The sequence below is a fragment of the Homarus americanus genome, unplaced genomic scaffold (assembly GCF_018991925.1).
Source record: "Homarus americanus isolate GMGI-L3 unplaced genomic scaffold, GMGI_Hamer_2.0 scaffold5434, whole genome shotgun sequence".
NCBI lineage: Eukaryota > Metazoa > Arthropoda > Malacostraca > Decapoda > Nephropidae > Homarus > Homarus americanus.
The window spans coordinates 648,173-671,229 of record NW_024722814.1 but is presented as its reverse complement, the minus strand read 5'-3'; the positions used below and the strand labels follow the sequence as shown (position 1 = coordinate 671,229).

Here is a 23,057-nt window from a genome sequence, read left to right as displayed (position 1 = left end):
TTAAGATCCTCCCCCCCAGTCGCGCTCATATGAAGATCCCCCCCAACATATAATATAAATAAACAACATAAGGATTAAATAATAAAACATTATTCAGATTACTTTCTTGTTACACTAAATATTGGTGTAGGTTAGGTTAGGTTAGGTTAGGTTAGGTTAGGTTAGTGGTCATAGTGACGTCAGGTCAGGTTTGGTCATTGGTCAGGTCAGATCCTCCCATCCAGGCTTGATCATATGAAGATCCTCCCCCCCCCAAGTAGGTTTGGGGGGGAGGATCTTCATATGATCCGAAATTGAATCTAAGTTCCATGATTCTACTTCCTCAGGAATAATTTTCAGTTTCGACAACTGCTATACAAAGCTCGCCAAATACCTTTAAAGTTTTATACAAATCGACTAACTTTAACCTTAAACTTTGAGGACTTAAACTGGTTATGTTGTCTCCAATTAGTCGCTATCCATCATATCCCGCACGTGCATTGCCTGTAAGTGCATATTTGGCTTGAGGATAGACAGTAAATTATGCTGTATATCTTCAATAACATCTGTAAGCATATGCATATGCTTATGATAAATTTCGCCCAGTAATATCATCTATCCCAGATATAATTTAAGGTTTATTTTCACAATCATATTAATCATTTTATTGCATTTAAAAGTAGCGGGCAATGACGTACTATGTTTAGGAGTTAGTGCAGCAGGAACTGATAAGAAGGATTGTATATGATGGTTCAATGAAAGGGGGAACAACCTTCTTTATCTAATATCAAATAATATATATCTTAAAAACATGTCTTCTACCTTATTTTCAATTTTTTTTTAATAGTTTCTAACAGTACATTGAGTTTACCATAAGTGTTTCCGTCTCTATCCTGATTGTAGTATTTTCTTCTCATCTGCCACGCAACATAGGCTGGTTGGGGCTGGAGAGCTGATGAGTTCCTTTATTGGGCCAGAAATTGTTGAAATATATTTTTCACTTTAACCAACAGCATCATGGGAGACACTAAGGAGGAAACCAAGATGATGGTAATAATTTAACTCAAGTAAATGTGATTGTTGAGGAGGAATTAGGTTTGTTATTAGTGGTATGTGTGGTGACGTAGGCGAGTTTTGTTTACGTGGACACCAGTGAGCTGTCAAGTTGTCTGCACCGGTGCCAATATACCCTTATATCAGGTCATTATTGATTGTTTATTGCTCTATCATTATCTATACGATGGTTGGGTACTAGTTACAGGTATCTGAGGCCTTCTTTGGGTTTATAAGTGTTTAAAAAGGTTGCCTTCGAGCTGAGGCTTCACGCCCAGGGGGTGTGTTGGAGAAGTGTATATGAATTATTTGTGTGTTAAAGGTTTGCTATAAAGAAATATTAAGACTAAGTTTTTCACGTGGAAGACTGTCACACATCAAATCTTTCACACAGGAGGTCCACTGTGTCACAAATATTAACGGTAGGTTGTACTTTTGTCTGACAACATTTAGTAAAGGTTAAGGAAAGTCTCACTGCCTTATTTCCTGATAATTTTTGAGGGAATATTCTTTGATGTATTTATTTTACGGCTTAGAAAGCAATTCCAGTCGGTCAACAATAAAACAATGAGTGAATTCATAATGATTTTTACAAGCCTTTGTCAGAGTGTACCCAAACAGTCTTAATTCACTTGACAATTATCTTGGAGGGTACAGAACCAAAACCATTTATGACGTGTTAGCAGATAACATGAACCAAAAATTTTTATTAATTCTAGGATAATTATATTTGATTAAATTCATATGTATATATACAGTAAGTCCTCGCTTAACGTCGTGGTTCCATTCCTGAAAACCGTGACGTTAACAGAAACAACGTAAATGAAATAAACTTTCCCCATAAGAAATAGATAAAATATGGCAGTTACATTCCCCAGCCTCCGTTTGCCCCATAAAATACATTACATATACAGAAATTCAATGGCATTTTTATAGAAAATAGTATATATATATATATATATACACACACACACACACACACAATCAACACCTCAACCCGCCAGGATTCGAACCCACGGCCCATGACTGTGACCGGGGAACGCTACTTCTGGACCACCAGGATACTAAAAGCAGTCCTAGACTCTGTTATATTTCACACAAAGCCTGTTCAACGAGCTTATGGCGCCGTGAAGCTTGTTGAACAGGCTTTGGGAGGTTTCCAATCTTTTCTTCTGAATTACATGAATTGTACAGGAGTGATTGTATCTGAAATCTCCCAACCTGATTGTAAGGGAGGGGATGCATCCCCTCCCAGGATCTAATCTCCTGGAAGGATGTGGTGTTGGTGGTATTATTCAGAACAGAGGCGACCTGTGGTGTAATGGTCAGCATCCTTGCCTCGCAAGCGAGCGAACCCGAGTTCGATCCTCGGGCAGGGTGAAACTGTGGGCAAGTTTCTTTATGCCATTTGCCTCTGTCTACCCAGCAGTAATTGGGAACCTGGATGTTAATCGATTTGCGGATCGTATTCCGGGTTAATGGTTAGCCAGTGCAGTTGGCGAGTTGTCCAGTCTTCTCGGACTATTCCTTGACACTGGGCCATGCAGCTTGTTAACTTGGGGTGTGGCTGTTGTGTTAGCGACAGCTTCTACACCTTAACAAATTCACGCCTAGGAGGCCCTTGGGCCGGTCATCCTCAATTCCGAGGGGCTTCCATTATTATTATTGAGTACAGTATAACTCATCAGAACATTGCCTGGGATAAAATAACTGAATAGATTAGATGTCTATATTATCTTTTAAATTTTTGAGGTAAATAATAGTACTGTACTGTATCACTACATCACTGGACATTGTGTAAAACTCCCGGTGTACTGTACTGAGTGAGAAGGATCTTGTACAGCAGGTGGATTATTCACATGAATAATGCCTTGAACATGAAGTTATTGCACTTATTGACATGAGCAACAGTATCATCGGTGTTCAATGTTTGGGTGTACGTATATTTCGTGAGCCAATGCTCAGAGCCCTCGCCCATACTACAGAGTTTTAGGATTAAATTCTCCATTTTTACCTCCTGATTTTTTTTTCACAGTAAGGAATAAACACTAAAAACTGTTTCTTTTAATCAACAGGAAGCTGGAGAAGAGCCAGTAGAGACTAAAGAAAGTGAGAGTAAAGAGGCGATACCAACAAACGGAGATATGGAAGTGACTGATGAGGGGAAAGCACCAGACAAAAATGAGTGAGTGTTTTGTTTACTAATCCTTGCATATGTTAAATTCATGATGGCTAATTTTTATAGTATTGTACAGTGGAGTCGTGATAATCGGTGAAATACAAATTTATTTTCTTAAGGTTGCGGGTATCTCTGTTACTTGTACTAGTACTTCTTATTTTATATTTAACAGTCAAATATTAATTCAAACAGCTTCAGTCTTTATTTACGTAAGAAACCATAAAAGTTGTGGGAATATAATTTCAATGCTCTAATGGGACTTAGAAATATAGAAGATTAGTACTGTACTGTATACTGTACTGTAATATAAAATTGTAAAATAAGAAAAAATTAAGAGTGGGAAGAGAATTGTGTGTGATAGGTGGGAGGTAAAGCAGTTAGATGGTGGGCTAAGCTTTCCTTGCCTCTGCTGCTCTACACTTGCGAGCGCTCATCACTGTGCAGCCCATTTGACCACTTGTGAATGAGGTCAGCTTTGTGCTGAATAAAATTGGCTGGAGTTAGCTAGATAAAATATTAAAAGTGGCATTCCCATAGTGAGGTTAAATGATGTCACCTAAAGGTTATCTGATTCAATATTGATTAAGGTTATAAAAGTAAACGTGTCATGATTTCTGTTTGTACACATCAATTTAAGGTTTATAGATATTTAGTTATATCTGCACTAAATTTTTTTTTTCAGGCCAGTTGTGGAAGAAACACAGACTGAGGAAGAAGAGAAAACACAGAATATAGAAGAACAGGTGCAAGATGAACAAGTTAACAATGATAATGGACAACATAATGAAGGTGAAAATAAGCAAGTGCAAACAACACAAGTACAAGGAGAACCAGTAACAAAAGAAACAACAGAAGAGGGAGAGAAAGAAGTAGCACAACATGGTAAGGTTGAAGAGCAGGAACAACAAGGAGGAGAAGTGGTAGAAGAAGAGGAGGAAGAGGAAGATGTGTTTGGAAGTCTATCTGTCTTTGTCACAGAGGTGTTTGGGACCTTAAGCTCCCCAGCAGAGCCTTTTCGATCTGAGGACAGGAGCCCCAGGCCTCTTGCATTAAATGGTATTGATCCAACAAATACCATGAGACTTTTGCAGGTGAGTCTTGACCAGAAGGTGGTTGAAGAATACTCAAGGCAGGCATGTTTAGTTAAAATTGGATCATTATGGCATATGTAGACTTGAGCGTATTGAAATTAGAATGGTGACATGGATGTGTAGTGTGACATTTTGAACAAAATCGATGAGATCAAGATTTAACGTGTCCAGAATAACACATGAACACCAAAAGGTGATCTTGAAAAATCATAGGTGGTGAGTATTTAGCATTGTCAAAGTAATTAAAATTTTTTAGATGTCAATTGGACAAGTAATTATACAGATGTCAAACTGTGGACGACCGATAAGTGGGATGTTTGAACTAAACTTGGGAAAGTGGAATTGCAATAATTTTATTAAGAATTACGTTAATTATAGAGGAGGAAGATTATATAGGAAATATTCCAACTTGATGATAGGGGGAGAGGCATCCCCCCCCCCCCCTGGGATCTATGCCCCAGCCTCAGAGATAAGAACCTGATGACAGGCTGCAGGAAACTACACAACATGGCAAGCTGCCATCACTTAATCATGGCTAACTCACATTAGCATTGAAAATGGTTGTAAAACAGTTATGTTGATGATGATGGAATATTGCATACATTTTGCTTAATTTTCTTTACTACAGTAGTTATATACAGTACTGTAAAGTACAGTAGGGTGGTCCAAAAATTAAAAGTTGAAATTTTAATTTTGACACATGTCGCCCTAATACCTTTACCCCAAACATGTCTTCAGGCAAAATTTCAGTTCCTTATCTCAATTCTTGTATTCAGGGGTCCTGCAAAACTTAAACTTCCCGGTCATCACAAAAAAATGACACAATCATCTCAAATAAGCTCATGGAAAAGGAAAGGCATCGTTGTCTGTAGCTTCTAAGTTTATTTCAGAAGACAGCTTTTGACATGGAGGGCACATCCTTCCTGTGCTGAGCTACAACTTTCAGGAGGTACTGCTTTTGGGTCTCATCCTTGGTGATGGATGAGACTAAGATAACTAAATGTTTTGTGGGACCCCTAAACATCATCCAATTTTCTTCAAATTTTATACAAAGCTAGTGTACATGAAGTGCAACGAGGGCACCATGTGCTTGCTTGGTTCAGACAACTTTCAAATTTTCACCCTATAATTTGGACTACCCTACTGTACAGTAAATATTCTGTTATCTGACTTTTTGCTTTCAAATTAGTTCATCTATCTGACTGTTCCTTTTTTTATATACTGTAGTTAACCTCAGAAATTTGTGGATAGTCAGCGTGAAATTAAATAAAAAATGGTAGATTGGCTTTGAAATTAAGATGGCCAGTTTAATTAATGTGATGTGTTTACTGGCTACTGGCTAAGATAGGCAAGGTAGACCTGCTTCTAGTCTAATGTTTGAGATAGTTGTGACAGGGAAGGATGGGTGACTATATTATCAACCCCTGGTTGCCGGTTGGGGGTGTCGTCTTCTGTTCTGTACTAGTAAAATGCCTAGTCCGCGCACTTTTTTCCACCAGTAAACTGAAGGTGATTGGAAATACAAGAATTGATCTGGTGACTTTCAACTGTGACTTGACGTGTTTAGTGGTTGTAAAGCTTATAGATCACTGATGTTGTTCCCCACAGAAATGTTATGAGGTTCATATTTTAATCTTAAATATTTTAGAAAAGTAATAATTCTTGATACAGTACTGTAATATCAAAGTTTATGTATTATCTGTTTTTGTTTGCAAACCTTCTCAAAACATTAATACTTTCCCTTATAAACCTATAATTTAGCATTTTTGTCAAGTAGTATAAGAAATATTTTTACCATTAGAACTTGGATATTTATGTGTATTGTTATTGCAGTGTTAAAATAACTACCATACTGTATGTGCATAACTACAAAATCTTCTTAAATACATCCTTTATCTTTTAGGATCTTATGACTTATGATGAAGAGGACCCTGATGTGACTTATGGTCTTAGCTCAGTTGATTCTCATAGTCGTCTGGCAGTAGTGTCACACCTGCTCGCAGCTCTGGTTACTACTCTTGATCCACAACACCTGAGGCGGCTAGCAACAAGAATTATGTCTGACTCCTGCCTTTGGGTTTCCAGACTCTTTAGGTAAGTTTAGAAAGTTTTGATGTCAGATATGTCTTCAGAATTTGTTGTTGTATTTTTGAGGCCATTATTAGTCCCTTTTTTCTCATCCCCTTGGCTAGTATGGGGGATGTAGCAATTAGTTGCCTGTAATTATGAGGTGGCATTTACCTTATCTGCAACTACATGTACGGTAGTACCATATCTCATCCTTACTGTCACTTCCTGTCAGACAATGTCTCTTTACATACTATTTTTTGCTGCTATTTCCATTGTGTGTGTGCCATTGAAATACAGTCCATCATCTCCCAACTTTTGGTTGTAATACACCACATCAGCTTTTATTACAGATTGTAACATATGTAATACTGAATATATAAATGGACACCTTATTATTTTTATTTGGTATAGATTTGTTTTTAACCTTTAAATGACAATTACTTTTAACAAGTGATGAGTGCCTTTTATCCTTGAGAGATTATGATAATCTTTGTAATCAGGATCTTTTTATGCCATAATTTTTAAGTTACAATAATTCCCTTCAATCTCAAAATTAAGGCATGGAAAGTACTATATAGATGATCACTGTTGTTGTGGGACATAAGACATTCTTCATATTTTTTATTTTTTTTATTTTTTTGTTTTTACGGGGATTAGCCCACCCCGGCACAGGTCACTGACCCACATCGGGGCCTGGGGGGAATGTAGTAATAATAATAATAATAGTAATAATAATAATAATAATAATAATAATTCATAGTAAATAAAATTGATAATAATAAGCAGAGCCGCATTAAGGGGTTGGGGGGGCCCTGGGCGACACCTGGCAGTGGGGGGGCCCCCTGCTGACAACTGAAAATAAATAAGGTAATATCCAAGGTCAATGGAAATAATAAAATCTAGTAATAATGACACATTTACAAATTCAACGAAGGCGTATACTACATTAATTTGCAAATGCACTTTTCGTGATTTTTTCTAGCAAATAAACGTATCACATTGTCAAATGGAAGTTCTCTTGAAATGTCTGACTCGGTGCTTAATAGCATCAGATTGTCGAGTCTCTCCTGGCGCATCGTGGTCCGCAGCTTGTTTTTAATCAGTTTCATTTTTGAGAAGGAACGCTCCCTGGTAGAGACCATCAACACCAGATATATCCTCAAAACCGTTGCTACATTTGGAAATGCTGATTGTAAGCCATCATTTTCTTTTATAATTCTGTAATAAAACGACTCATTGGGCTCATCCGCGGCTTTTGCATACAACTTTATCAGAGACGAGAATTGAATCATTTCATTGGAGATGTTTTCATTAATATCTTTTCCATAAGTTTGCAGAAGATTTTGTGAAGCAGAATGAATGGCATCGGCTGACATGGTTTCCAGATTGCTTAAAAAGCCGAAGCGATCCTTAACCAACGTGTATGCTGAATCCTTTCGTTTAGGGATACCACTGGGTGATCAATGACTGTGAGGAAGCATTTTGTTTGGAAATTGTCTCTTGCACTGAGATCCACTTCACTTGAACATCCATAATCCAGTGGAGTGAGCTGTACGTTTGATCGCCTCTGACGACCTGAAAGGACAAGCCAGATCTTTTGCCTTTTCCTCATTGGCATCAAAACTGTCTCTTTCTTTCAACGAAACATTTCAAGGAAACCAGCGAATTTACTGCTGATTGAAGAATTAGTCTTGTATCTTGAAGAAGTTTGTGTGGTGTAATGATTCACTTATTTATACAGCCTTTTTATTATTTTATTATAATCTCTGTTAAATAAGTTAAATCAGTTCACCAAACATGAGTTTTAGTAGGAAATATTTGTGGCGGCCTGGTGGAGTTACGGTAAGTGGTGCACAGCGAGTGTTAGGTAATCTGTTCCACTTGTTTGTTGCTCTGTGGTAAAGATTTTTAAAACTTTGTTTGTTTTTTTACAATGTTCTGGGCGTGCACCCGGTACGCCCTGCCCATAATCCGGCCCTGATAATAAGTAAAAAAATTTAAATAAAATGATAATGATAATAATAATAACAACACTGTAATAATAATAATAATAATAATAAAGAACCATAAAGAAATACAAAAATGAAAAAAAATATCAAAAGTGAGAAACAATATATGTATGTTGTGTTGTCTATACAGTAGTAAGAGAAACAATTGAGACCCTATAGTAAGAGAAAATATCGATTGTGTGTAAATGAGGCAGAAAGTCAGATCAGCAACCTGGGACTTGGTCACAATTTTCGTGATGCCATATGGCAGCAGGGTCTACCATTAGATAACACATTATACTTCCAATGTCTTCCCAGGCGGTAGTAGCTACCGGTACCTGTTTGGTAGCTGCCTACTACCTACTAGGATTGCCTTCCTTTAAGGGTTAAATACATCTTTATACAGTAGTTACACACATTATTTTTTTCACCTTACAGGTATTTTGAATCAACTGCATATGTTCACGAGGACGTTCGAGAAGGTGTTGTAAGAGTGTGCCGAATGTTGCTTCACACTCGTTATCCAAAATACAAATGTGACGGCTATGAAGCTCTGTATGCTAGGCCTCCAGTCTTATACACCAGCAGCACAGTCAGGCCTGGGTTGCCACAACACATCGCCACAATGGTAAGACTTATACTTGTACAGTACTGTAGTATACAGTAGTGCCTCTTCAATTATAATACTAATTATTTGATTTTTAAAATTCTGAACCCAGACCCCAAATCAGCATGTAAAAAATAGTACCTTTTATGAATTTTGATCTAAATCCAGGTTTTGACCTCATATGCCAAAACGATGGGTAATAGGTCAGTTGTCATTTTCATGATAAAACACCTTTTCTCTGGAAACTGAAAACTAACTTGCTTAAAGCATAACGATAGTCTATATTACTGAGAAACTGTATATAAGGGTAATTTAAAACTTACGGGTCACAACGTATTTGATATTTTAAAAATTATGTATGTATTAAATAACCTTTTTATTTATATCTTGGCAGCCTCCTTTACTGTTTTTGTTGGTGATAATGTGTGAATAAGAGTATTGTGTTGACTGTGTTAAAGATGTTAAGAATCAATATCATGATGTTAACCTTTACTATTTTTGCCATTTAGCAGCTTTAAGATTGCATGATGTTACTGAGATAACCAGAAAGAAGATGGATGTTACTAAATGGCATAACCATAAATAAAGATGAATAACTTTTGGGATATATTCTGACTGGATTTATTTATCCGATAACATATGACCACAGTATTTTGTTGTTTGTTTTTCACTCTATATCTGTCCATCTCATGGCATAGGGATGTAGCAGTCTTGCTGTCTGTCTGTGAGCAGATAGTTACTCCATCTCTTGTATTTTTGAAATACAGAAATAAAAAGGAAAGAACAGAAAATGACTATTTTGTGTTAATTTCTTAAATTTTCAACAGCTGGGGCTGGGATCTGGGTGTGTACGTGTTGTTCCTTGCAACACAGTGGTGGGCTCACCAGTAGCAATGGACACAGCGGCCTTGGACCGCATGATGGCAGAAGATCTAGGAGCTCAAAAGAAACCTTTCCTTGTTATTGCTAATGCAGGTTAGTTAAAGATTTATTTATTTATATTGTATATAAAAATAAAACAAAGGATGAGGAAATCCAGGGGGTAAATAAAACTTGAGGTATAATTCAACAAAATACTAAATACTGTATTAAGAAGAAACAGACACCAGTATTTTTTTTCATGCTATATGCAGAACACTCCTGGATATACTGGAGGCTATTTGGCAGTTGCTCATTAGATTTTTATATTGAATATTTTTATTTATTTTTTCCTCAAGTAAAGTTACAATATGTGGGATCAAGTAAAGGATGTGAGATCTATCAGTTTGGAGTAATATGGAGATGTGCAAGATTATGTTTGTGGAGGAATCTCTTTAAGCGAGACATCCTTTTGTATAGCATGACAGGCTTGTAGGAAAAGGATATGAGAAAAACAACTAAAGCCAATAGCAAATTAACAATATCCATTGCTTTTCATGCCTTGGTATTAGTCCTGTTGACACTTAGAACACTATCCCTTGATGATTTTAACACTAGGAGCAGAAAGAAACACTTGGAGGTCTATGACTGTGATAGGAATGCAGCTTTGTGTACTAATGTTGCGTTTTTATTACAGGTGGTGGTGCTGTAGGGGGCGTTGATAATGTTGGTAGGATCCAAGAACTGTGTAACAACCATGAAGCCTGGCTGCATGTGGAAGGTCATGCTCTTGCTGCTCTTACACTTCCCAATGCTCCTAACCTGGTACAGTATTCACAAGACACCAGCAACATCAGTAACTTGTCTTAAATATTATGTTTAAACATGTCTATTTTTTATAATATCCTGTACATAATAAGCTGTTAATGATCTTGTTCTTTGTTCTTAGATTTATTAAATTCTCTTTGTTATCTCTAAACTATGTCATCGTCACTTCACTGGTAATAACATTTAATGTTCAGTTGATCTGCTGTTGTAAGTACAGTATGGCCAGTGACCCTGCACAAGGTGGCTCAGTAATAATTCCCTACTAAAGCACTGGCTTACTCCTGAGAGTGGCTAGATATTATTGTCATCAATTAGTATACCTCCTCATCGGATCTCTCCCATGTAAAGGGAGATTTTGAAGCAAAGGTTCCCTTATATAGTTGGATGCTAAATGATTAATTGATACTAGTGTGAACCTTGCATTTCTGTTCAGATCAGTATCCTTGGTTGTCCAGGCAACAGTTTTCATTTATTCAGGGTTACAACATCACGCTGAATCAGTGTTCTTTGTTCACCTTCCTTCCCTGCATCAGGGATAGCATTAGAGCTGTTTTGGTTGGCCTACACAGTCCTAAGTGTTACTAATAAGATTTATTTCATTATTTTCATACTGCAAGAGTTATTTACTCATTTTAAATTTAGATCCAACTGGTGTGCTGGTTGGCGGCCAACACCACCTGCCTATGTTAAGGTATCAAATGACTTCCTGGTGTGTAACCCAGTCCACCTCTTGCTGGTTGGTGTTTCCAGACCCACAGGGGATCTGGCCCAATGTTAGGAGGAAGTTTTCTGGTGTACAGTAAAATGGAATTTCAAAACTTGGGATGTCATTTTTGAATGCATGTTAGTAGTATTTTGATGAAGTGGAATATTATCAGACATAAATGTTATTAGCAAAGTAAACTGTTGAACACTATCAAGGACAGTTGTTGCAGATAATTTTTCACAAGATGGCCCTGGAGTTGCATAAAATGAAAGAAGTCACAATATAACTAATGAAAGTACCTGTACTCTATTTTCAGCCTGCCAAAGTAGGAGACAGCATGACATTGCCATTGTCTCTGTGGTTGGGTGTACCATCACTGCCTTATGTTGTATCCTTTTATAATCACATCTGCCTTGTTTTGGGAAGAATATTGTACAGTACTGCATTAACCTTTTGTACATACTGTCCATATATCATTCCTGTGTTTTGATATATCTCACATGTCAGAGAGCAGAGAATTAGAGAGAGAGAGAGTGTGTTGGATGGGTGTAGTAAGGGAGCAACTGGTGCTCTTTGAGGTACTAAATTAAGTGATTGGTAAAATAAGAGGGTATCTGGTAGAAGGGAATGAGAACACCATAACACAACACATATAATAAAGCAACTAGAAAGAGTGATATCAATAAATGTTTGTGATTCTAACCATCAAGCATCACATTGAGAAAGAGTCTGCAGTGGTGAAAGCAATGCATAAACATGGACCTGACACTCCATTGGCGACACTGGATAATGTATACTGGAGATGCCTCGAGATTTAACCAACAACAGGAGACGAGCACTACTGCATTATAGCCACTCGGCCAACACACCTCTATAATGCATAAACCTTAATCCTGTATCATTCACAGCACTACTTTTAAATTTCCTTAACAGATATTAATAGACATTGTATAAGGCGTATGAAGCTTCGGCAGTCCATTCAGCAGGCTTAACTGCCCTTAGCCTTCATGTGCGGCTATCTTGTCTTCCTCTGTGGACCACATTACAGGTGATTAATTATTAGAGTAATGGTACTGTACTCAGAAGTTGAATGTTAGGAAGAACCTGTTCAATCTGGTGCTGGCTAATACTGTTCTGAACTTAACAGGAATTAGTTTTCATGGTTTCTAATACACCTAAGGAGAGCAGTGTCTAGATGCCACTTTTGTTCATATGTTTATTTCTTCATCTGTCAAGCATTTCATGTCGTTTATAACTTTTAAACCACTGAATGGAATTGGGATAATCATTTATAGAAACGCTAAGTCAACAAGACTTTGCCACAAGTAGTTCCCAGGTCCCAATAATGAGGCCAGGATTGCATTTTGGAGACAGTTTAAGATATATGAGTATAATTGTAATTCTTCCATTTTGGGAGCATCCATCAATTTGACTGTTTTTCTTGTTTTTAAAAGTTTACATTTGTCAGATTAATCTCACGTTCAAATTACATTTATGATATGAACAAAATAGTAAATATTTGTACTGATAAACATGCACTGTTACCCCAGGCTCTAGGTCAGAGTGGTGTGATCTCTCGGTTCCAACATGCCTTTGAGTTGAGTCAGTATCTACAGCAGCATCTGGCAACTCTTTCTAGGATACGACTTCTTGTAAGTATTACCACAAAAGAACATGTCATACCTTAATTTTAACCTTACTGATTATGATTTATATTTGGTTATTTTTGCTTTCTCTCTATCTTTAGGACAACATGAGATTGCAAAGTTCACCATAGCAAGTTGACCATGGTTGTCCTTGGAAAAATTACTTAACCCTTAGGCCCCGGGTGGCATTCCAGAACGTCCACCTATTTTTCCGCCTTCTTTTTTTAATTGACTAATTATTTTTGGAAAAGTTGATTTTTTTATTTAGGGGGGGGGGGTGGGTTTACTGCCAACAGCACCCTAACCCGGGGCTTAAGGGTTAAGGATGTGACGTACAGTACATCAGTCTCCCTTTTAACCGAAATCTTCAATGCCTGGAACTCTCCAATAGCCATAATTGAAGTCGGGCTGGAAAAATTCCGGGAAAACTCTCTCCATTCTGGGTCTGCGAATTAGTTTCCGTGGATGAAAATCAAGTGCATTTTTTTTTTTTGCTGAAAAATTCCGAGGAAATCTCCCCCAAACCTTTCCGTTCTGAGCCTGGGAATTAATTTTCCGGGCTTTCGTTGCCAGAGATCCTTCCTGACTTAGCTTTCAAACACAAGAGTTGAGAAAAATTAAGTAAGAGTAAAAATTTATCTTAAAACCCAGTGGTGCTAAGATGGAACCACAGAAAAAAAATTATTCCATCCATAATGGGGTGCAGTTCAGAAGTGAGAGAAATGTTGGTCAGAGACTCCCATATGTGGTTTGAAGACTGTCTTTAAGAATTCCATTGAGTAATACTCCCCTCACTGTGTTTCTTGAAAGGAGGGATGGTAAGATATGTATTTAGGCCTGTAATCCCAGCTAATGGAGTTCCTGTTTATTTGTAATGATATGGCAGTTGTCACATCGGACACGTATTTTAGGTAGTAGAAGTGTAGAAGAACTGCAGTGTTGTATTCAAATTGTTATTACAGGATATCAAGAAATTTATAATTAGAAATGAATCTTTCGTTTTCCAGAGTCCTGCGGCACCCGACGGTAGCAACTACGTCAGTATCCAGGATTTAATTACAAAGCCCATTAGCACAGCGGTAAGAATTTGCACTGGTCAGGTTTTTAATGTAAATGTGCCCAAATAGATTCAGAATTTTATATATCCACATCAGAGGATATTGTTTTAAGAGATGAATATATTGTGAAGCCTTCCTTGTGTTTAGTATGCTTAGCTATTTTGATAAGTTTAAGAAGAATGGTCTAATACCTGTAATAACAAACTAATTTGGTAATGTGTATCAGTATACCACACAAGCAATTCATCTGTATCAGGGGTATGATTATAATTTTACTCTTATGATCCACAGCAATTGTTGGAGACTGTAAGTGGTTCTGTGGTGTTCCAGTATGTAGAAGAGAGCAACAGTGGGGGTAAAAACTCAGAGTACTACGACAACCTAAACTCTTGGGTAAGTGTGAATGATGATGGTGACTGTAACTGTATCCAACTTTCATGTTATATTCTCTGCCTGTGTAATAGGCATAATTATTCTATTATTCAAAACACTCGCCTCCCAACCTTGATAATTGACAGGTCTACTCCTCTTGGGTTTCATCATGTCTCTCTAATCCTTAAAAGTTTTGTAGCGCCACCTCCTCCCACTTAACTAGGTGACTTTTAATCATTTCAGTTGCCTGGCTTAAGAGAAGATGCTAAAAATAAAAGATTGATTCCAAAATCCAATTTTTTTTAAGCCTATAGACAGGTAGTGTTGCATTTTCTGTCAATTTTCACTTTTGTGTCTTGTGTATTTCTCTGAATGCATTTATCTACCTATATATTTTTATTATTAGTCATTATTAAATATTACTTTCACAGTTGGGTCAAGTTGTAAGGAGAGATGTGGGCACCATACCATTGGAACTGGTACAACTGGAGACAGCTGGCCTGGTGCTACGCTGGAGTCCAATGGAAGGGCCAGATACACATCACATAACCTTGGCTGATGTTGATCATCTTATTCATTCTCTTCATCACCAGTTGGTATGTTATAGACACTGGGGATACAAAGGAACAATGTTACATCACTCTGATATATATGTAGTGTTTACAGTGTTGAAGTCCCCTCCTACTCCACTCTCCATTCATTAGGATCATGGCACTTGCAGAATGCCTTGCAAATGCTTCTAAAATGTAAAGAGATAATATCTAACATTTTCTAACTCTTGAAATATGACTCAACCATTCATAATGGTATCATATTTGGAGAGTATTTATGACTTGTTTAGTATTTCTTCATAAGAATATAGATTTCAAATTAAGAGGAGTTGCTAAAAACTTGATAAGTCTAATCACATGTGTAGGTAAGCACAATTAAATTCCCCTATAATAAGTACAATTTTATTGAATAATTTGTGTCACGTTAATTTATTTCAGGATATCTTAAATGCAACGGTTCAACAGCGCATAACATTCACACAACTGGTATCATCAGCAAACAACCTTCAGTTAGTTGAAATACCTGGTTGGGCAGGACTTGGAGGAGTCCGTTATGTTGCTGATCTGTGGCCTGACCAAAATACACCTACAGAGTCAACTAAAGAAGACATAAATGCCCTAAATGTTCATTTAGTGTCTCAACTCAAGGCTACTGACTCTGCATTCTCCTTAGGTTAGTAAATTACTATGTTTGAGTCATAGATAATTTTCTTTGAGTGACTGTGTTCTTATAAAAAGTGTACTGTTTCTTGTAGTGTGGGAATATTGTTTAACAGGAATCTCGGTTAAATTGGTATAGATACATTCTTATTTTATGTAGTTGAGTGATAGAGTGCTTGCTCGTAAAAGTCACTGCACAGTCACCAAAACAGAGTACAGGAGATCCCCGAGTTATGAATGTCCGACCGATACGAACGGGGTTAAACTTGAATTTTGCAGTATTTTATTTACCTGCTGACTTATTTTATACATTCATTTACTGTATTTTGTCATTCTGTTTCTTCTTTTCTCTTAAATTAAATGAGTTTAAATGTATATAAGGACTTAGGCTATGACGTAGTGGGATTTTAAACATTATTCTGTAAGAACGGTATGCACATAACGTGTGTTTTTATTTATGTACATTTTCGACTTAAGAATATCCTCAGGAACGAAACCCATTTATAACCCAGGGACCCCCTGTACAATGTCAACGTAAGTGGTAAGTCATAACACTGTAACTGACTCATAATCGTTGAGCCACACCAGGCATGGGCAACCCGCGGCCCGGATCAAATGTTTGTGCAGCCCGTGGTGTGTGATTGAGAAATTCCATTTAATGTGGCCTGCGGTTTAGGTCGATGCAGCGAATTTAGGGCGAGTAAATTCATATTTATTAAACGAATAATCTTCACACACAATTCATTACTGTGTCATCACTTAAGAGTAGGTAATGCCAAGTTCTGCGTGGTCTGTTTGATGGATTAGCTGCTATGTGGCAGAATTAGCTAAGGTGGGTTAAGTCCAAGTGAGGTCACGGGCAGTGGTCACACACAGTTTAACTAATTAAGTGTTTCCAGTAATACAAAAACGCCAAAATCGCACCTTGGAAACCCATAGTTGGCGAGTAATTAGCATTAAAATACGTATTGCAATTAAAATCTTCCAAGCATCATTACGACCACTAATTACCCCGCAATCGAATTGTGGATCATAGATTCAGAATCAGTATGCTCAGGAATACTTACAGTACTGATATTTACAACGGAATAAAATTTTTGGCTGAAACCGCCAAAATATTAAGCCTTAGTAATTTTTAGACCGAAATATACATTAACATATTACTTAAAAAATGATTATGATGGATTTGTTTCATAAATGGGAAAAACTGTTATTGTATCCTGAAAATGCAAAAGAGAGTTGCAAGTTTTTTGTATTAAAATAATTAAATTTTAATGAGTATCTAGGAAATGTGTTTACATGTACTGTACACTTACTCGATATATGAATTTCTTCCTTATTGGTAGATATTAAGACATTTATTATGTTGACAGGTGAGGGCCATGATGGATTGAATTGTGTAAGATTTGGGATGGTGACAGCTGACACTGACATATCAGAACTCCTCTCCTTAGTTATCACCACTGGAAGAGAAATTGAAACATCTTCCAGATTCCTTGACCAAATGACTGATATTGTTCGAAAAGGTATGTACCATTGTGAAATGTAGAGTACACTTCTCATAATACTGTATGTGTTTTACATTATTTCCAATACTGTGTGATGTCAGAAATCCCAAGAATTCTTTTCATTTAGGATGAAAGAAAACTAGAAGTTCAAGTAATTATACTGTATTATTGAAATTTGATGCAGGTATTGAGGCAGCAACGGAAGATTTGAAGCGTGAGAACGAGGAACGAATCTGGCAAGACGGTATTCTGCGCCATGTACCAATTGTAGGTTCTGTTTACAATTGGTTTTCTCCTCCACCACCTCCAGGCATTAAAGGACGCACACTGGACCTTACAGCAGGTGTTCTAGAGAGTACGGAAAATATCTACCGCTATCATATGCAGGTAAGTGCAGTTTTATGGGTGCAAGTTTATTTATTTCAGCTCAGCTGAAATTTAATTTGGGACCCTGATGCTATATTTCAAGATGGCCAACACTGAAAATAGCTGGAATAACTATTCTGATGTCTTTTGATGATATAATTTTTCCTCTTTTGTCTGAAAAATGGCTAAAAATCAGCCTTGTGTCTTATATGAGAAGTTGTGGTCTCCTGTAGCCTAATGAATATCCCAGTTGTTGTCTCTAGTAAGCTAAATTCTACCTATCCAACCTCCAGAATTTTAAATAAGTTATTGCATACTTAAACACATTATTACTTTTAATTAATTAAAAAATAATTATTGTAAATATAAAAGTTGAATTTATAACTATTGATGATGATAACCCAAGATAATTAGCATTCATACGGCAGGCACCCAACTCTTCTTAGCTAAGTAGTAACCATTTCTGAACTATTATAAGTGTTACTATCTAGTAATGTCATTCTGTACTTGCAATATTTATCTTGAAATCTTGGTTAAATTCAATCGTAATAAAACTCAGTATTTACCAATTACACTTTCCAAATTAGATGGTATCCCACCAATCACATTTCAGGATGCTATTATTCTGCCAAATTCTAAAATAGATATGCTAGGCCTCACCATTTCCTCTAATATGTCAGGGAAGTCACATCCTCAACATTGCTAAAGCTGTACAGATGCCATAGCTACTTCACTCCTGAGCAGTTGCTTCAAGTATATAAGGGATTCATTCGTCCTAACTTGGAGTACTGCTCTCATATCTGGGGTGGTTCTTCTTCTGTCCAACTGTTAGATAGGGTGGCATCAAAGGCATTTCGTCATGTTAACTTTCCTCCTATAGTTGATAATCTTTCTTCCCTTTCTCTTCGCCACAATGTTGCTTCACTCTCTTTTACAGATACTTTAACGGACAATGTTCGGTGGATTTGGCATCCTGTGTACCGCCGGCAAGGCCGTGGGCTCGTAACACTCGTCTTGCCCGCGGTGCCTACCATTTCTCTGTGGATGTCGGTCACACTAGAATAACCCGTTATAGTGCATCCATCTTTTCTCACACAGCCAAACTGTGGAATGCTCTGCCTTCTTCTGTGTTTCCATACTAATACAATCTGTCTCACTTTAAAAATGCTGGTTTTCTGGTATCTTCGTGGTGTAGATCAATATAAATTTTTCCTTTTCTATTTTTAATTTCTTTCTATTCTTATTTTTTCACCCCCCTAGGCCCCGTTGTGGGTCGTTGACCTGTGCCCTGGTGGGCTAATCCCCTTAAAAAAAAAATGTAGAAATTAAGATTTACAGATAATTTTCTTTTCACATTTGCATCTGTTAACATACCTGACAATATTGTTGCCAAGTTAGACTCGTCACTGTAGCCCAACAAGGCTGTGCTATGAGGTGTTATGGTTATTTTTGGCAGGTACCGGGGTATACATAATTTTGGGGTTTAATTTTTTTTTTACTTGGCTGAATGTACACACAATCCTACATACAGAATATATAACACCCTCCCCCACTTATCCCCCTTTTTCGAAAGGGTTACGTTCTTGGAAATCATAGTGAATATTGGGCATACAGTATATGGCTGTAGGGGCATGTGTGGGTTTGTGATATCGAGCAGTTTATTACATTGTTTGTTCAGCTGTGTGTTTTGGGGTGAGAGATTCCTTCTTCTACATCTTAAGACATTTTATGCTTTGAACCTTTAACAAAGCCGTTACTATTTTCAGTTCCATTTGTAGAGGCTATTATAAAATTATAACAGCACAGACACAGGAAATTATCTGAAAATACAATGAGGGCTCTGCATAAGGTGTTAAAATTATTTTTTGTCTATCACTTGCTCTTGTTTTGAAATATCATACATGTGGCAGGCTTATAATAAAAAAAGCTCAAAATCCTCACTGTAATGGAAGTGTTTTGGTGTAGAATAGTTCAATATTAGATTAAATGAGCTGACAGCAGAAATATGGAACCCAGAACACACAATATTCTTTCTCGTAAGTTATTAATATCCTTGTCAGTGGATTCCATGTCCATAGTATTTTCCAGGAACATAGTCCCCCATAGAAATTGAGGATTAATTGTAGTATTGCCATTTTCATGCAGAGGCATATACCATTTTTAATGACTTTAGCTTACATTAATTGTCCTACTTAATTGGCTGTGTTATCTATATGGATAACTTTGTGTCATGTTGCTACTGTTTTCATTTAGATGTTAAAAAGTGTACCAAAGTAGTAGTATGTTCAGTTTTTTCTGCTTTCTTACTTCTGTTGGTTTGACCATATCCAGAACTCTTTATTTACATATGTAATTCTCTCTTCATATTAATAAGAATGACAGCAAGACCTATATTGTACAGATCCGGCATGGCACAGATCGGACTCGTAGTGAAACTAAACTTCCTCCAGCTCCCTCAGTACAGACTCCCGTTAGTCCTTCTGCTTCATCTCCATCACACTCGCGCTCATCCTCCACTACCTCAGCACCGGCCCCTGGGTCCACACACTCCCGCCAGGCATCTGATCAGCCACCTGCAGATGTCAAGTGTGCTGTTCCTACATTGACAGCTAATGGCATTACAGCAGCTGTGCAAAGCTAAATACTGTATGAAGGCTCAAAGGCTGTGTTGTAAGTGGCCATTTTGGGGTTTTGAGAGGTGAAACTATATATGCATTAAAAGATAAAAAAAGTCCTCTTAAGGTCCTGAATAACTGCTACTCACAGAATAGTAAGTGACTATTTTTCCTCAAGTATCATACAAATTTTTGTGTGAATTGATTTCATAATCTGTGGTGGCTCATAGCAATAAAGGGCTCTTATATGTTTCTTACCAGCAGCATATTTTCACATTTTGCACCATTCTTTTATATGTATTTTTGGCAAACAAGAATTATTATAATTTTTTTTTGTATATTGGGAAGATATGTGATAATAACCAATATTGGTAAAATAAATGACTTAAACAATTTGCGAAAGGCATTTCCTAACCAAAGAATTCATTTATTTGTTGTGCATTTCCTTATAAATATATTAAAATAACTGAAAGTGGCTCAAAGCTGCTCTTCTCTGCTGATAAAATTTTCCAGCATATTAAGCTGTAGTAGCTTATCACAGTACTGTATTTAACATGACTTTTTTTCTCTGGTGTCTTCAATATCTTTTTTGTCTTAATTAATTCATGAATTACAACATTTGAGACACTGAATTACATTATAACCTTGGAAATCCAGAACTCATGGGGCCGAGAACCTGCCAGATTTATGAATATTTTGGTTTTCTTACCAAGGTAACCTCTGTTATGCCACCCCCATACTAACACCATAAAGCATTTTACTGTTAAATTTTCAAAGATAATTATAGTTCACTTTGCTGTTGAACAGCTACAGCATAGAATATCTGTGTAAAAATCACACACTGCATAGACTTAACAATTCACCTTGTCAGAACAATGTAGAAAGAGTGAAAGCTTATGAGAAAAATATAATATAAACAGTGCTGCAGTCATGTAAACAAACCTAATCAATCTAATTGATTCTATGATATTTTTTAGCTAAGTTATGTAAGGTTTTGTTGTTGCATGTCATATTTTTTCAGGACTACAGCACTTGGTATTTATTCCTATTTCATTCTTTTTTGCAAGTTTTCACTCTCCACAGCACAGTGTTCTGGTAAGCTTTTTTTTCTCAAATAATAACTATATTTTCTGGATTTTTTTAAAGAAATTCTGGTAATAGCTGTGCACCACTAAACTGAATATTTACAATTCCTATAACACATAGAACAGCATCCTCCATCCATCCACAAGTTTACCAGGCAGTTCAATTTCTCATTGTGCCTACAGTGTTAGTTTTCTTGAATTTACTTGTCTCTTTCATAATTTATTAATTTCAACAATAAAGAGGTCTTTTAATTCTTTAATTTACCTCAGTTTCCTGCACAAGACATCCAATATAAAGTAAACATATGACAGGGTAGCTAACAGTGGTTGATGTTGACTTGCTCTGCTATATTTTGTACTTGTAACTAAAACATATCTTTATATACATAAATTGTATATGAAGCTGTGATACATTAGTAAAGTGAATTGCTACATTTCCAAATGGTAAGGAAAGATTCAAATATTCATAATGAATTGAGAATTTCAAGTTTTAAATTGCACAACTAGTGGCAAGAATTGTCACCCCAGACATGGAGTGCTGTCTACTTCCAAGTGTAAAACCCACCATTAAACCCCTGAATCCATCAATGAAATAAAGGAGCCACATATCTTATAAGGAAATTTGATATCACTCATACTGTATGATATTATTTGCTAATAATTTTTATTTATAAAAATTTACCTGAAATTGGGAAATACTGTGTAGGTGTCTTAGTTTCTCTGGGAATTAAAACACCAATAATCTTCCAGATTCAGGTGAATTTTTATGAAAGATTTTATGCATGGTTAATAAACATCACCAATATATATATAATGAGAAAGATAGTTTATTTTTTTATTTAGAAATATGGCTCCATTATCTCTACAAGGAGTTTGAAACTCAGATCTGTTTATGAGTTTTGACTAACTGCTGTCACTTGAATTTATTCACTGTTTTGCTACTCTGTCTAACTGTGTTATGCATTGCAGTACAGTATTGTGAATTTACCGATTAGTTTCTCCCTTAAATTTGATCACTTTGACTGTTCTTAGTGTTAACTTTCTCCAAAGTATTATATTTTATGTGATCCAGCAGCAATAGGTTATTTGTTATTTATTATTATTTTTTTTAATTTCTAAGGTTCCACTGTATTCTTTTTATGCACAATAATATCAGTGTACCTCTGAAGAAAGATCCCAAGAGTAATTGACTTTTATATAGTTTGGTTAAAGTGTTTATTTATGTATCTTGTCTTAGCATGTCCTGGTCTCTCTTTCTTGTTTACTAATTTGGATTTTGTATTGATTTTATGGAAGGATCAGCATTGTAGTGAAGAATATACAGAGGGGTTGTTGTTTATACAACTGAATCAATAGTAACTGAGAAGCTATCTTCCTTATTAATGTAGAGACAGAAATTATGGTTGCAGTGGTGTATGTACAGTAATATCCTGATATAACTGACTACTTGGGGGTGAAGGCTGGCCAGTTAAAGCCAAAAGTTTTTAATAGACAGTGTCTCTTACATCAGAGTTTTACTGTACTTGCAATATTAAAGCTTTAACGTCTAATAACAGGTCTCTTGGAGTAGAATTCATGGTTTAATATTGAGTAATACTAATGGTCTGCTAATAGAGATCTAACAAATTAGTTTTCTTTTTCTTATTTTGTTATATTCTGCAGCCATTATTACAAGTTCTTATACTTATGTGAATTATATTTTGTGCACAGTCTTTTCTCTGGGGAATGAATTATACTTTTGTAAATTCAATACTCAATTATGATTTTTTCCAAAATTATTTTCTAGAAACAGAGAACTGGAATATGGCATTGTTTACAGCACTCAACATGCCCCAAA

The 23,057-nt window shown here is 36.4% G+C and overlaps 1 protein-coding gene across 1 annotated transcript; it reads left to right on the top strand.

Annotated features, from left to right (window-relative positions):
- The first annotated feature begins 893 nt into the window (after nt 1-893).
- On the top strand, nt 894-21,472 carry LOC121863152 (pyridoxal-dependent decarboxylase domain-containing protein 1-like). Its single transcript, XM_042361642.1, has 17 exons — nt 894-1,029; nt 3,108-3,217; nt 3,894-4,302; nt 6,206-6,396; nt 8,799-8,988; nt 9,795-9,942; nt 10,523-10,650; nt 11,676-11,747; nt 12,303-12,407; nt 12,910-13,011; nt 14,013-14,084; nt 14,355-14,456; nt 14,867-15,031; nt 15,425-15,659; nt 17,020-17,172; nt 17,339-17,541; nt 19,922-21,472. Exons 1-17 carry the CDS (start codon nt 997-999, stop codon nt 20,159-20,161), a joined length of 2,658 nt encoding a protein of 885 aa, XP_042217576.1. The 5' UTR covers nt 894-996; the 3' UTR covers nt 20,162-21,472.
- The last annotated feature ends 1,585 nt before the right edge of the window (nt 21,473-23,057 follow it).